This window comes from Nicrophorus vespilloides, unplaced genomic scaffold (genome assembly GCF_001412225.1).
Source record: "Nicrophorus vespilloides isolate i.1.1-1 unplaced genomic scaffold, Nicve_v1.0, whole genome shotgun sequence".
In the NCBI taxonomy this organism is placed as follows: Eukaryota; Metazoa; Arthropoda; class Insecta; order Coleoptera; family Silphidae; genus Nicrophorus; species Nicrophorus vespilloides.
In genome coordinates this window covers 1-14,737 of record NW_017098800.1, presented here as the reverse complement: position 1 = coordinate 14,737, position 14,737 = coordinate 1, and the positions used below count along the sequence as shown (strand labels likewise).

Genomic DNA, 14,737 nt, shown 5'->3' with positions numbered 1-14,737 from the left:
GACTTTCAAAAGTTTAGAACTTGGATTTCCATTGAAACTGGTCAAACCCCATCCCGTTGCGGTGAACGTGTGCTTTACATCTGAATCTTCGGTGTTGAGGCAAGCGGGTCTAATGGAATCGCTAAACTCGACAGGCTTCTCGAGTTCTATCAAACCGATGTTATCGTACGAAGATGGAGGTTTGAAGGCAGGATATTTGATAACTCTGGCAATCTTCAGCGGTTCAGATTTGCTGTGCAAATCCACCGTACCTAATTTAGCGAACTTCGGATTAATTCTAAAACATTGAACGTAATACATTGAACAATTTCATTATATCATCGTACCTAGATATGCAAGTCCCCGCAGTCAAAATGTATTTGTCGCTAATCAAGGATCCGGCGCATTGCCACAAAATGTCATTTTTTTCCTCGTAACCCAAAGAAACCTAAAAAAAACAATAGCTTTTTAATTTAATGTTATTACAAAGATTAAAACCTTATACCATGTGCGGAAATTCATTTTCAGCTGCTTCAATACCACCGACAATCCTGCGAACTCTTCCAGTCGCTTTCACGTGAGTTTCATCACAATCTACAAATAAATGAAATTATAACATTGCAATAACAAATTTAAAAAACAAAACAAACATTTTCTGCTTTTCTCTCCAGGTGTTGCGTTTGCAAAAACACCCAAAACCAAAGTTACGAACAGCACGGAACGGACAGACATGTTTCTGCTGCGACTTGCAAACTGAAACTGGTTCTTTTCGTTGTTGACTGCCTTTTAAAAACCTTGGTAATCTCTAAGAAACGAAAGTCCACCGATAAATTACTGAAAACTTGATCTTTTAATATTTTGTATTGTTATCGATCCACCGTCTTCTTTTATTCAGTTCCCACGAATGATAAAAACTTGGAAGGCCATGATTTAACAATTATTAGGAGTTTACATGTAATTTGAGAGATACGTCACAATCTTTGTTTATTCCTAGACTTGTTTACATTGCTAAGAACACGCGAAGATAATTTACATAATTATTTATGAACGAATTAATGCAACGTTTCGTTATATTCTTTTATTTATTTTCCACCGACAAAAACACTCGGAAGGCTGTGATTTAACACCTAAGAAATGCAACTATTAATAGTTTACCAATAACAATATTTGTTTATTACACGACTTGTTTCAATGACAATTTATTGTCTTGTTTAATTTGTTTATTAATCATTATATTTTTTTATTCAAACTTTACGTTTAAGCAATCAATTACTACATTAAGTATACACAATTAATCTTTTATTTTTCTGTAAAATATTGTTAAATCTCCAAATCTATGATATTAACACCAAGAAAACTAACATATTTATAATAGCAATTCAAAAGAATTTTTGTTTACTTATTTATTGAATTATTTTTATGTTATAAGAAAAAAAAACAATATGCAGAACAATATTGAAAATGAGTCCAAGATGTGATACACTTTGCACTCTTGTTGTGCAAATGATAATGATAAGTCAGTGGACCGAAACTGATTAAATCTATTTAAAAATTCTCAAAGGAATTTTGCAAACTAAGAAGAAATTGCAGAAAATTATGCAAAGACAATGGATTCGATCCATTCGATGTGGTAGGACACTCTGGTGGCAACGGACGGTTCACTCGTAGCGCAAACGCTACGTCCGAAAGACGTAATTCCGAAGATATCGTACGTCGAATGGTAATTGCTGTTCAACTTCTGCAACGGTCCTCCTGCGTCTCCCTGCAAATTCGAATCATCAAAAATAATATATTATACAAAATAATGTTATGACATACTACACAAGTATCCTTATTTTTGCCTATAGTGCATATGAAGCGACTTGGATCAATAGGAAATCTATAATGCTTCTGACACTCGGAATTCGGTTGTTCATCGAGAGTGATTTTCCGTAATCGATCGTTGCGAACTGGAGAACGCGTGACAACTTCGGATTGTCCCCAACCCAAAGCCACTAAAGCCCTTTCCACCTCTTCAGAATACTGCACGTTCAGACAAGCCGGTCTGATGTAATCGTTGAATTCCACTTTGGATTCGAGTTCGATTAGAGCTACATCGCTTTTAACTCTACCATCATATTCCGGATGTTTGTAAGTCCTTGCCACCATCATCTCCAAAGCATTACCATCATCGGTACTCGACTCCAAGTCCAAATCTCCGAATCTTATGTACTTGGGCGTCTTGCTGAAAACAATTATAAAATTAGATTAAATTAGTTATAGATTATTCTACGATTTACGTATCGACGCAAGTAGATGCAGTTAAGATGAATTTATCGGTAATTAGACTCCCAGCGCACAGCCACAACTTCCCGTTCCACTCGTCGTATCCTATGGCAACCTAATTAAAAAATAAACACTCAATTCATTTTTAGTTGTATTTTCATTTAAACTAAATCTATTATATTCATTCATTAGTACTTTTCTACAAATTGGTTTTAGGTTCATACAATATGCGGAAATTCCTTGGGAAACGCGTTTTCTCCACCGATTATCCTTCTAATCCGTCCCGATTTCGCCAAGTGCGTCTCATGGCAATCTAATATAAAATTAAATTTTTAATCATTTTGTTAACGCAAATAAATTTATAACACTCACATTTTCTGCTTTTGTTGCCTGGATTCGCCATCACTGTAGCAGCAATTAACAACAAGATGACGAGTTTATGCATGTTTCGCGGATAAACAAAGACTGCGTTATTTCGAGTCCGTGCTTTACCAAAGAATTAACAATTTTTAAATGTTAACAACATTCTTCCTAATTTAGGCAACACACATCATCTTATATAACAGCGTTTTCCAAACTGTGGGGACTAGTCTAAGGAGAGGCGAGAATATTAGTAGCAGACAGCAATTTTCCAAATATCTGCTAAAGTTTTATGTCTTTTACGAAATGGAGGGGGGAGGGGAGGCGCCAAATGATTACATACTTTCGAGGGAGGCGTAGTAACATCAAGTTTGGAAACCACTGTTATATAACACGAAATGACACAGATAAATGTTATATTTCAAATAGAAAAGTTTATTATTAAGATTTGTATATTTATTTATTTTATAATATCGTTTGTGTTGGTTCAATTAACGAAAACAATAGATTCGATCCAGTCGATGTAATAAGAGACTCTGGTGAAGACGGATGGAAAACCGCTCGCGCAGTTCCTTGATCCAAACGAAGTGATTCCATAGATATCGTAAGCGGAACTGAAATCGGGATTGAGTTTCTGCAGAGCTCCGCCGGAATCACCCTACAAAATTGAATCATTACAGGCAAATTGAATAATTAATGTAATAACTCACCCTGCAAGTGTCCTTAGTCTTGGAATTTGTACAGATCTGCGATTCGCCGTTGATTGTAATATTTCTATATTTGTAAGTCTTGATGCACTCTGCACTGGCAATCTCGTTTAATGTAACCTTCATAAGACTAGGTGATACTGCGCCAATTTCAGTTTGTCCCCATCCAATTGCAATAAAACTGTCCGCATCTGTTGAACTTTTTTCCGTGTTCAAACATGCGGGTCTGATGTTATCGTTGAACTCGATCTTGGATTCGAGCTCGATGAGACCGATGTCGTTCTGAACTTTACTTCCATCGTAATCTGGATGCTTCAAGACTCTGGCAATCTTCACATCAACAGCGTTCGCATCGTCTGAATCCGATTCCAAGTTTAGATCACCCAATCTCACAGATACAGGTATTTTTCTTGAAAAAATAAACACACAAGTTTAGATCGATTAAAACTTAGTCAATATTACGTACGTGTTGATGCATGTAGCTGCAGTCAGAACATATTTATCGCTAATTAAGCTTCCAGCGCATAAGAATTTCTTATTTCCATTAACGTCGTAGCTTAAAGCAACCTAAAGCAACGGAAAATAATGAAATAAAAACTAATTTAATCGAAAATAAACGTTATTTACTGCGTGAGAAAATTCTTCGTCTTCGGCTATTGTTCCACCGATGATCCTCTTTATGCGTCCGCTTTTCCCGACGTGCGTTTCACTACAATCTTAATCAAAAAAATGCAACATTTATACTAATTATTAAATGGGAAAACTCACATTTTTTGCTTTTGTCCCCGGCCGACGCGTTTGCTGTTGACGCCAGAACCGAAACGGCGATAAAAATCAACAACGTAAACTTCGACATTCCTCGTTTGCTTGATGAAGGTAAACTGACTTGAAGAGTGTTTGTGCAATTCGCTTTTAGATACTGCGTAAACTTGTGATTATATTCATTAGCTTGTTTACAAATATTCATCATTTTTAATGCGATACGATTTATTTGCAGGAATTTCCGTTCAACAGGTTATCAATAGTTAAATTTCTTTAGTCACCGAATAAATATACTGTTTATTCTCGCATAATAGCTTACAAATGTTTAAAAATCTGCTTCGTGAATTGTCCCATGATAATGTTTATTTGCGTAAATACGACAGAAGTTTGCTTCACATATGATTACATATAGAAATGATGTTTATTTCTTAGCATCGCTTGCGAAAACAATAGATTCGATCCAGTCGATGTAGTAAGAGACTCTGGTGAAGACGGATGGAAAACCGCTCGCGCAGTTCCTTGATCCAAATGAAGTGATTCCATAGATATCGTAAGCGGAACTGAAATCGGGATTGAGTTTCTGCAGAGCTCCGCCGGAATCACCCTACAAAATTGAATCATTACAGGCAAATTGAATAATTAATGTAATAACTCACCCTGCAAGTGTCCTTAGTCTTGGAATTTGTGCAGATCTGCGATTCGCCGTTGATTGTAATATTTCTAGATTTGTAAGTCTTGATGCACTCTGCACTGGCAATCTCGTTTAATGTGACCTTCATAAGACTAGGTGATACCGCGCCAATTTCAGTTTGTCCCCATCCAATTGCAATAAAACTGTCCGCATCTGTTGAACTTTTTTCCGTGTTCAAACATGCGGGTCTGATATTATCGTTGAACTCGATCTTGGATTCGAGCTCGATGAGACCGATGTCGTTCTGAACTTTACTTCCATCATAATCTGGATGCTTCAAGACTCTGGCAATCTTCACATCAACAGCATTCGCATCGTCTGAATCCGATTCCAAGTTTAGATCACCCAATCTCACAGATACAGGTATTTTTCTTGAAAAGTAAACACACAAGTTTAGATCGATTAAGTCTTAGTCAATATTACGTACGTGTTGATGCAAGTAGCTGCAGTCAGAACATATTTATCGCTAATTAAGCTTCCAGCGCATAAGAATTTATAATTTCCTTTAACTTCGTAGCTTAAAGCAACCTAAAACAATAGGAAATAATGAAATAAAAACAAATTTAATCGAAAATAAACGTTATTTACTGCGTGAGAAAATTCTTTGTCGTCGGCTATTATTCCACCGATGATCCTCTTTATGCGTCCGCTTTTCCCGACGTGCGTTTCACTACAATCTTAATCAAAAAGCCAAAGAATGCAACATTCATACTTATTATTAAATGGGAAAACTTACATTTTTTACTTTTGTCCCCGGGCGACGCGTTTGCTGCTAACGCCAGAGCCGAAGCGGCGATAAACATCAACAACGTAAACTTCGACATTCCTCGTTTGCTTGATGAAGGTAAACTGACTTGAAGAGTGTTCGTGCAATTCGCTTTTAAATACTGCGTAAACTCGTGATTACATTCATTAGCTTGTTTACAAGTATTCATCATTTTTAATGCGATACGATTTATTTGCAGGAATTTCCGTTCAACAGGTTATCAATAGTTAAATTTCTTTAGCCACTTTTTATTCTCGCATAACAACTCACAAATTTTTACAAAACTGTTTCGTGAATGATAATGTTTATTTGTGTAAATACGACAGAAGTTCGCTTCACTTAAGATTACATATAGAAATGATGTTTATTTCTTAGCATCGTTTGCGAAAACAATAGATTCGATCCAGTCGATGTAGTAAGAGACTCTGGTGGAGACGGATGGAAAACCGGAGCCGCATTTAACTGCTCCAAACGATATGATTCCATAGATATCGTAAGTGGAAATATAATTGGGATTGAGTTTCTGCAGAGGTCCACCGGAATCGCCCTACGAAATTAAATCATTACAATCGAACTGACAATAGCAATAAATATAATAACTCACCAAGCAAGTATCCTTTTTCTCAGATTTTGTGCAGATATGCTTTTCCACGTCGATTTTGACCTTGTTTTTGTAAATTTTAGCGCACTCTGCACTGACGATCTCGTCCAATGTGACTTTCAAAAGAGATGATGATTTCGAGACGTGTTCGGTTTTACCCCAGCCAGTCGCAATGAAACTGTCCGCCTCCGGTTTTGCATTCTCCGTGTTCAGACATGCAGGTTTGATGTAGTCGTTGAACTTGACCTTGGATTCGAGCTCGATGAGACCGATGTCGTTCAGAATTTTATTCTCATCGAATTTTGGATGCTTGATGACCCTACTGATATTCACCAGCAAGAAGTTCGAATCATCAGATTCTAAATCCGTTTTCACAATCTCACCCAATCTCGCGTATTTGGGAATATACCTTGAAAAAAAAACAACTGTAACTTTGTAGATCGATTAAGTCTTCTAATTCAAGACTTACATGTCGATGCAAGTAGCTCCAGTCAGCACATATTTATCGGTAATTAAGATTCCAGCGCAATTCCACACCCTCTTTCCATTCTCGATATAGATTAAAGCAACCTGTTGAAACAAAGAAACAACAACAATGATCAACGCCTAAGATACATTTAGTTAATTACCGTGTGAGGAAACTCATTCGGGGCGGCAATCTCTCCACCGATGATCCTTCTTACACGTCCGGATTTTGCGACGTGCGTTTCTCTACAATCTGAAGAAAAATAAGCAAAAATTAATGCAAAATTCAAATTGTAATTCAAAAACTTACATTTTTTACTCTTCTCTCCGGGTAAAGAATTTGCAAACGCCAGAGCCGAAACGGCGATGAACACCAGCAAGGTAAACTTCAACATTCTCGTTACGTGGATGAAGGTAAACTGTATCGAAGAAGCTCATGCATCTCTCTTTAAATACCTGTTCAGCCCGTATTTACATGCAAATTAGTTGTTTTCAAAAATTAATCGAATTGGTTTCTTCACTTGTATCATTATTATTGTGATTTATATGATATTTAGACATATTTTTGCAATAATATAATATGAATAATAATCATCATTGAATGTAAAAAAAGTTCTTTAAGCATTAAATTAATATAATTATCAATTTGATAAATGTCATTTTTAAGTAAATTAGATGTCATTTTTGCGTCAATTTCAATAGGTAAGGTAAGAAAGCTGCTGAGGTTCATAAAGAGATATGTGAAGTATATGATGATTGGTTTAAAACAATTGAAAAACTGAGCTGCATCAAATGTGTATTTTGAGCTGTATCCAAGGAACGAAATGATCAATTCAGATGTTTACTGACAACAGCTAATGAAACTGGAGCAACTAAAGCAAAATGAACAGAATTGTCAAAATCCACACACCTATGGTAACTAGTGATTTTGGAGCTTAATTGGGATCATTATTGAACGAATTCGGTAGTTTTGTTTTCCAAGCACACTTGTTTTTATTCAGGTATAAAAGTAATCGAAAAAATAATAAAAATAAATAAACCTATTCAAATATCTTAAGTGATTAGAAGATGATCGATTCGATCCAGGCGATGTGATTGGAAACTCTGGTGTAGGTGGATGGCTTCGAACTCTTTCCACACGGCACCGGTCCGTATGATGTAACACCGTGAACATCGTAAGCGGAAACGTAATCGGGGTTCTTCATCTGCAGTGGAGCGCCGGAATCTCCCTGAAAATCGATACAAAATTAATATTAATTCATACAAATTGCGTATGAAAAGACGTACGATGCATGTGTCGACGCCATCCTCTCTGGCGCAAATGTGATCCTCGTCGACGATATCCAACTTGGTTTTGTACGCTTCCACGCATTTATCGAATTCGACCTCTTTGACTTCAGCCTTCTGCAGCTTCGTTCCCACCTTGTGGTGATCACCCCAGCCGGTGATGAGGTAAGTTCTTTCGGATGCCGACAGCTTCTCGGTGTTCAGACAAGCGGGTTTAACAAAATCGGTGAATTTCACCGCACTCTTCAGCTCCACCAGACCGATATCGTTGATGGAATCATTGTATTTCGGATGGGCGATTACTCTCTCCACTTCGATCTCTTGCACTCCCTCTTCGCTCTGCAAATCGTTGGAGCCGAATCTAGCAACATCTACACCACGTCTAAAATAAAATTTAATTATTAGTTAACACACACTTGATCAGAGCTAAGAATAATTACTTGAAACAAATGGGCGAAGTCAAGACGTATTTGTCGGAGATCAAAGTTCCAGCGCAGAAGAATTCTAGTTTGTTATCGCTTCTGTGCGCTAACGCTACCTGCAAACACTAAATTATAACACATCCTATACAAGATTAAGAAAACATCTTTACCATATGAGGAAACTCCTTCAATTCGGAATCTGATCCTCCAACCACGCGACGAGTTCTTGGCGATTTCAACACATTGTGCTCTTCGCAGACTAAAAACAAGAGTAATTAATTAATACACAATGTAATTAAATATTAATTTAAAAAAATAAACTTACGTTTTCTGCTTTTGACGCCGACGTCTTCGGCGAGAGTTTGAGAGGAAACGTACAAGACGATGAGAACGATTGAAGACACGATCTTCGCCATTTCGTCTTAGCTGTGAACTAGTTTGTAACAGAAAACGATCGCCGGTATTTATACTGAAATCGGAGAGCGAATCAGCAATGCTAATTCGAAATCAAATTGTTTTGTTAGTTTGTGTGTTGATGATGTGTTTTGCGGTAATATTCATCCGCGTTCACTGTTGACTTATTAATTATTAATGACGTGACACAGTTCCTTGACCTTGCTCGTTTTAATGTAGACACAAAAAAAAATTGAGAAGATTGTTTTGGAAATCTTCTTGGCGAAGATTTACAGCTACTCTCACTAATATATTCATTAGCAAGTGAGAAATCAATGCTACACTTCAATAAATAATCTGATCAATTAAGAAAAAACTATGTACAAATTCTCATTTATTAATGGATTGAATAAAGTATATGGGTTTTCTTATTAGAAAGTCTTTAATATTTTCAAAATTATACAAATTAATAAAGCAAATTATTTTTTGTGCGATAATCCTTTTTTTGTAGAGATTCATTTTACGACTTTTTTTTACCAATAATTAAACAATTGACTTCCTCTTAATGAGAACCCAATCTCTTATTTCAATGTTTCTTTTGGATAAGTTATGTAATGCGAATAAGTGTTTATCTTTGGGAATTGTATCAAGTTTTTAGTAAGTGAGCGAAGACAATTGGAAAAGTATTACGATCTTTCTTATGTTTTCTTTTTTTTTGTGCGATAATCCTTTTTTAGTTGAGATTCATTTTACGTCTTTTTTAACCTTAATCTCCAATAATTAAACAATTGACTTCCTTTTAATGAGAACCCCAATCTCTTTTTTCAATGCTTCTTTTGGATAAGTTACGTAATGCGAAGAAGTGTTTATCTTGGGGAATTATATCAAGTTTTTGGTAAGTAAGCGAAGACCATTGGAAAATGATTACGATCTTTTTATTGTTTTCTTTTTTGTGTGCAATAATCATTTTTTTGTTGAGATTCATTTTACGACTTTTTTAACCTTAATCTCCAATAATTAAACAATTGACTTCCTTTTAATGAGAACCCCAATCTCTTATTTCAATGCTTCTTTTAGATAAGTAACGTAATGCTAAGAAGTATTTATCTTAGGGAATTGTATCAAGTTTTTAGAAAGTTAGCGAAGACAATTGGAAAAGTATTACGATCTTTTTTATGTTTTCTTTTTTGTGTGCGATAATCCTTCTTTTGTTGAGATTCATTTTACGACTTTTTTAACCTTAATCTCCAAAAATTAAACAATTGAATTATATTTAATGAGTACTCGAATCCTTTTTGTCGATGCTTCATTTGGATATGTTACGTAACGCGAGTGGAGAATTGTAGTAACTTGTTGGTAAGTGAGTTGGAAGACCATTGGAAAAGTGAAATTCGGGTCGCGAAGAAGTTAAAAGTTCATGTTTTCGAGAAACTGAATTTATATTTCGATTGCAAATAAATTAGTCAAATTTCTTGCAAAATAAATGACGTCAAGAAAATATCAGAAAATGAAATATGTTCTATCGAAGAATTAAAGTTTACTTTCGCTAATTTAAACAATATATTTTTTGTTAATGTATATATAATTGGTACTATTTTCTAATAGTTGATGGCTTTTGGTAAAGACTGGATGAATTGCACTAGACGATGTAGATTAAATGTGAGCAATTTGAATATATGTAAAAGTCACCTGTTCATCCAATAGTTATAAAAGAAGCAAATCAAAGGAAAGAAGAAAATGAAAAGAAAATTTATCTCAGATCAAAGATGAACCTAAATTGGAAGAGTGTTGAAGATGAAAGAAGTGAAGGAAATATACCTTTGTCTACACGATTTGGATCATCCACAAGGAAAATTGAATTTGAGGACGAAGTTCAAAAAGTTAAAGTTCAATTACAAGACTTTACGAAGGCAACGGAAAAAGTTGTTTTTAGTAAAGAATAGTTTTGTATTGTTACTATTTATATTATTTTTTTTACTATAAATTTGTCATGTAATCACAGGTTTTTAATAATTTTCATTACCTACATCTGCAACCACCACAAATTCAATTGATCTTAATAGTATAACATAGACCTGCGTTTCTCAACCGGTTGAAGTTGTACCCAATTATTTATAACACAATTCTTTTGACAGCTGTCATCTTACGTCAAAAATGACAGGTGTCATTTATGACTTCATATACAAGACTTTACAAAGGCAACGGAGAAAGTTGTTTTTTAGTAAAGAATAGTTTTGTATTGTTACTATTTATATTATTTTTTTTACTATAAATTTGTCATGTAATCACAGGTTTTTCTTAATATTTTTCATTACGGCCCTACATCTGCAACCACAATATATTCAATTGATCTTAATAGTATAACATAGACCTGCGTTTCTCAACCGGTTGTAGTTGTACCCAATTATTTATAACACAATTCTTTTGACAGCTGTCATCTTACGCCAAAGATGACAGCTGTCATTTATGACTTCATATACAAGACTTTACGAAGGCAACGGAGAAAGTTGTTTTTAGTAAAGAATAGTTTGGATTGTTACTATTTATATTATTTTTTTTTACTATAAATTTGTCATGTAATCACAGGCTTTTCTTAATACTTTTCATTACGGCCCTACATCTGCAACCACCACAGATTCAATTGATCTTAATAGTATAACATAGACCTGCGTTTCTCAACCGGTTGTAGTTGTACCCAATTATTGATAACACAATTCTTTTGACAGCTGTCATCTTACGTCAAAGATGACAGCTAAGACGAAATGGCGAAGCTCGTTTCTTCAATCGTTCTCATCGTCTTGTACGTTTCCTCGCAAACTCTCGCCGAAGACGTCGGCATCAAAAGCAGAAACGTAAGTTTATTTTTTTAAATTAATATTTAATTACATTGGGTGATAATTAATTACTCTTGTTTTTAGTCAGCGAAGAGAACAATGTGTTGAAATAGCAAGAACTTTTTGACAGCTGTCATCTTACGTCAAATATGACAGCTGTTATTTATGACTCATTACAAATTTAAGTAGACAAATTAAACGCAACCCATTATATAACTTACTACTTAAATGTATATTGTTATTTTCAATTTTTAATCGAAATTTAACTATTATGATGAGGTGGACTCGCCGGGATTATGTGTTTTTTTCCATGGAAATAGTTGCGTATTATCGTATCATATCGATATTATAAATATAGATTTTTATTAATGAGAGGTCATTTCAAGTCAATTAGAACAATCGCGTTTATCTTTGTTAAGTGGAATATTTAAAAAGCGAGATCCGCAAAGTCTTCGATACAGTTCTTTCTTGCACGGTCAACAATGTCCAAGTACTCTTTACTGTTGTTAATTGCTGTTGCAGCTTCGATGGTGGACGCTTCTCCTGGGGAGAAAAGCAAGAAATGTAAAATTATTTCATTTTATTTAACATAGGTTTTCTCATTATTTAATTTAATTGCAGATTGCAGGGATGCTCATGTCTTAAAGTCAGGACGTTTTCGGAGAGTCGTCGGAGGCGAATTTGCAGAACAAAAAGAATTTCCTCATATGGTTTGTTTTAAATGCGCTTCATTTTAACTTATTAATTTATTTGCTTGTTTTTAGGTGGCTGTAAGATATGATGAGTCGGAAGGAATGACGTTTGTATGCGGCGGCAGCTTAATTACCAATAAATACGTTCTAACTTCTGCAAGTTGTGTGACTGAGTGAGTTCAGAATCTAATGCTTAAACCTATTTTTCATTTACGTTTTCTCGATAGTTTTATTCCCACATACGTCAAGTTGGGTGATGTCGATCTACACGAAGGCATCGAGTTAAAGATCAGACGAACAATCAAACATCCTGAGTACAATAGGGCAAGCAACAACATCGGTCTCATCGAGCTGGAATCAAGTGTCGAGTTCAACGAGAACGTGAGTCCGGCTTGCTTGAATGTTGAGAGGGACATCGATGATGGAAGTTTCATCGCGGCCGGATGGGGTAAAACGGAAACCGGTAAGACTAGCAAACTGAAGAAGATTACGTTGGAGGAATACGATGGTAAAGATTGCGCGAAGAGGCTGCGTCTTCCAGTTAATTCGGATAAGGAGATATGCGCGTACGGAGATAAGAAAGACACTTGCGCGGTAAGAGCATCAAGATTTTGGAAATTTTGATTTGATATAATAACTTGTATTGATATAGGGCGATAGCGGCGGACCTCTGCAGAGACTCAACCCGGATTATGTCTCCACTTACGATATCTTTGGAATCACCTCATACGGGCCAAGTCCATGCGGTGCCCAAAGCATTCCCTCAGTCTACACGAGAGTCTCTTCTTACATCGGATGGATCGAATCCATTGTTTTCGCTTAATTATTGAACGTGAATAATACATTTACTAAAATATTAATCTTCAATTATTCATACAATTTCCTTAATGCACTTATTACATAATTGCTATAATTTGTTTCAAATGTTTTTATTTATGTATGAAGTGGTTTACATGTTTAAATTTTACATAGTATTCATACTGCTCAAGCCTAAGCTCTTTCAGCATGCAGTTTAAAGGTAAGAGATTTGATAAGTATATAAAAAAAGAAAGTATTACATTATAGGATAGAAGCACATTTGTAGAGTAAAAACAGAACATTCTTGAAATCAGGAAGAGATTTAGAAAACATTAAGATTACACATTTTAAAGGACACCTAATACACATTTTATAGATACTAGTTAATTTTTTTTTTACACATTTAGAGACATATAGATACATATAAACACATTAAGAAATAGAAGTAAGAAAGAAATTGGAATATCACAGAAAGAATGGGCTAATGTTTTGAGTAAGATCATTGAAAATGGGAACATCAGATTCGAGATTCTGCACTAGTTTAGCTGGAGGGAATGGGATTTTAGTTTTTGGTTTTAGCCTGAGACAGTTACTGGGAGGAAGTTTGAATAGAGAAAGTGTGTGATGATTGTGTATATGAATTCTGAGAATTGCTATAATTGAACGTCAAATGTCGCGTTTAAAAAAAGAACTTTTGTTAGTTATAGGCAACACACAAAACATGATATTTTATTAGATTTTGTCCTTCCATACATAATATTTAATTATGTATCAAATTTATTTAAATATTCCGATCGGCGGTTTTTCAAAACATTGATAAAATCATCTTTTTCCTAAGATTCACCACTAGATATTTGAGTAACTGAAACTAGGTCATAATAACAATTTATATTTATAGAAATATCTTATGGTTGATCGTCAATTAAATATGAAGCCTTTATAAAATAAAATGAAGGGTTGATCAGATACCGGTGGCAATCGCAAGCCCGACAACCGAAAGACCGTCTATTGAAATCCCGACGTTTGAATTGCCGACTGTATCGAAATCGAAATCTCGACAACTATAATCACGACTGTATCAAAATCCCGACTGTGTATTATAATCCCGACTATATCAAAATCCTGACTGTGTATCATAATCCACGACTATATCAAAATCCCGACTGTATCGAAATCCCGACGTTTGAAATGCCGATTGTATCGAATTCTCGACAACCATAATCCCGACTGTGTATTATAATCCCGACTATATCAAAATCCTGACTGTGTATCATAATCCCGACTGTATCCAAATCCCGACTATATCAAAATCCTGACTATAAGAAAATCCCGACTATATCAAAATCCCAACTATATCAAAATCCTGACTGTATTCCAATCAAATTCCCGACAACCGAAATCCCGACGTTTGAAATTCCGACTGTATCGAAATCTCGACAACCATAATCCCGACTATATCAAAATCCCGACTATCATAATCCCGACAACCATAATCCCGACTATATTAAAATCCTGACAACCATAATCCCGACTGTCTCAAAATGCCGACTCTATCGAAAATGTCTAAATTACTCCGCAGCGTAATCCCGACTATATCGAAAATGTCTACAATAACATTTTTAAATTATTCCGGAGCGTAGTCAGCTTTAAATTGTTATTAATAATAAATAATAACAATTAGTAATCTAATTGTATTTGGGATTATATTGTTAAGG

General features: G+C 35.1%; 7 protein-coding genes across 7 annotated transcripts in view; 1 reads left to right on the top strand and 6 right to left on the bottom strand.

The window, feature by feature from the left end:
• LOC108563250 (serine protease snake-like) overlaps window positions 1-755 on the bottom strand; it is a 1,151-nt gene extending 396 nt beyond the window's left edge. The window contains exons 1-4 of the mRNA XM_017921871.1: window positions 630-755; window positions 485-573; window positions 327-427; window positions 1-277 (exon numbers count right to left, since the gene is read on the bottom strand). The exon at window positions 1-277 is cut by the window's left edge and continues 120 nt beyond it. Coding sequence (XP_017777360.1) covers window positions 1-277; window positions 327-427; window positions 485-573; window positions 630-711 — 549 coding nt within the window. The 5' untranslated portion in view covers window positions 712-755. The remainder of the gene's footprint in view (window positions 278-326; window positions 428-484; window positions 574-629) is intronic.
• Window positions 756-1,573: 818 nt separating this feature from the next.
• Window positions 1,574-2,647, bottom strand: LOC108563243 (serine protease snake-like). The gene is made up of 5 exons (XM_017921862.1): window positions 2,617-2,647; window positions 2,469-2,557; window positions 2,259-2,359; window positions 1,798-2,203; window positions 1,574-1,741 (listed from the first exon to the last, which is right to left on the bottom strand). Exons 1-5 carry the CDS (start codon window positions 2,645-2,647, stop codon window positions 1,574-1,576), a joined length of 795 nt encoding a protein of 264 aa, XP_017777351.1.
• Window positions 2,648-3,057: 410 nt separating this feature from the next.
• Window positions 3,058-5,638, bottom strand: LOC108563242. Its single transcript, XM_017921861.1, has 10 exons — window positions 5,501-5,638; window positions 5,353-5,441; window positions 5,192-5,292; window positions 4,730-5,135; window positions 4,497-4,677; window positions 4,080-4,316; window positions 3,939-4,027; window positions 3,778-3,878; window positions 3,315-3,720; window positions 3,058-3,262 (listed from the first exon to the last, which is right to left on the bottom strand). The coding sequence occupies exons 1-10, from the start codon at window positions 5,586-5,588 to the stop codon at window positions 3,092-3,094; spliced, it is 1,869 nt and encodes a 622-aa protein (XP_017777350.1). The 5' UTR covers window positions 5,589-5,638; the 3' UTR covers window positions 3,058-3,091.
• A 93-nt stretch (window positions 5,639-5,731) lies between these two features.
• LOC108563252 (serine protease snake-like) lies at window positions 5,732-6,551 on the bottom strand (the record flags this gene model as incomplete). The annotated part of the gene is made up of 2 exons (XM_017921873.1): window positions 5,732-6,077; window positions 6,135-6,551. Coding segments are annotated over 2 exons (600 nt in total), but the record flags the coding sequence as incomplete, so codon positions are not given.
• On the bottom strand, window positions 6,502-6,991 carry LOC108563251 (chymotrypsin-like elastase family member 2A). The gene is made up of 3 exons (XM_017921872.1): window positions 6,907-6,991; window positions 6,761-6,849; window positions 6,502-6,701 (listed from the first exon to the last, which is right to left on the bottom strand). The coding sequence occupies exons 1-3, from the start codon at window positions 6,989-6,991 to the stop codon at window positions 6,597-6,599; spliced, it is 279 nt and encodes a 92-aa protein (XP_017777361.1). The 3' UTR covers window positions 6,502-6,596.
• Window positions 6,992-7,645: 654 nt separating this feature from the next.
• Window positions 7,646-8,726, bottom strand: LOC108563244 (serine protease easter-like). Its single transcript, XM_017921863.1, has 5 exons — window positions 8,631-8,726; window positions 8,476-8,564; window positions 8,324-8,421; window positions 7,884-8,265; window positions 7,646-7,825 (listed from the first exon to the last, which is right to left on the bottom strand). Exons 1-5 carry the CDS (start codon window positions 8,719-8,721, stop codon window positions 7,658-7,660), a joined length of 828 nt encoding a protein of 275 aa, XP_017777352.1. The 5' UTR covers window positions 8,722-8,726; the 3' UTR covers window positions 7,646-7,657.
• A 2,729-nt stretch (window positions 8,727-11,455) lies between these two features.
• LOC108563241 (serine protease easter-like) lies at window positions 11,456-13,047 on the top strand. Its single transcript, XM_017921860.1, has 6 exons — window positions 11,456-11,550; window positions 12,055-12,096; window positions 12,154-12,242; window positions 12,297-12,397; window positions 12,452-12,818; window positions 12,877-13,047. Exons 2-6 carry the CDS (start codon window positions 12,060-12,062, stop codon window positions 13,045-13,047), a joined length of 765 nt encoding a protein of 254 aa, XP_017777349.1. The 5' UTR covers window positions 11,456-11,550; window positions 12,055-12,059.
• Window positions 13,048-14,737: the final 1,690 nt, after the last annotated feature.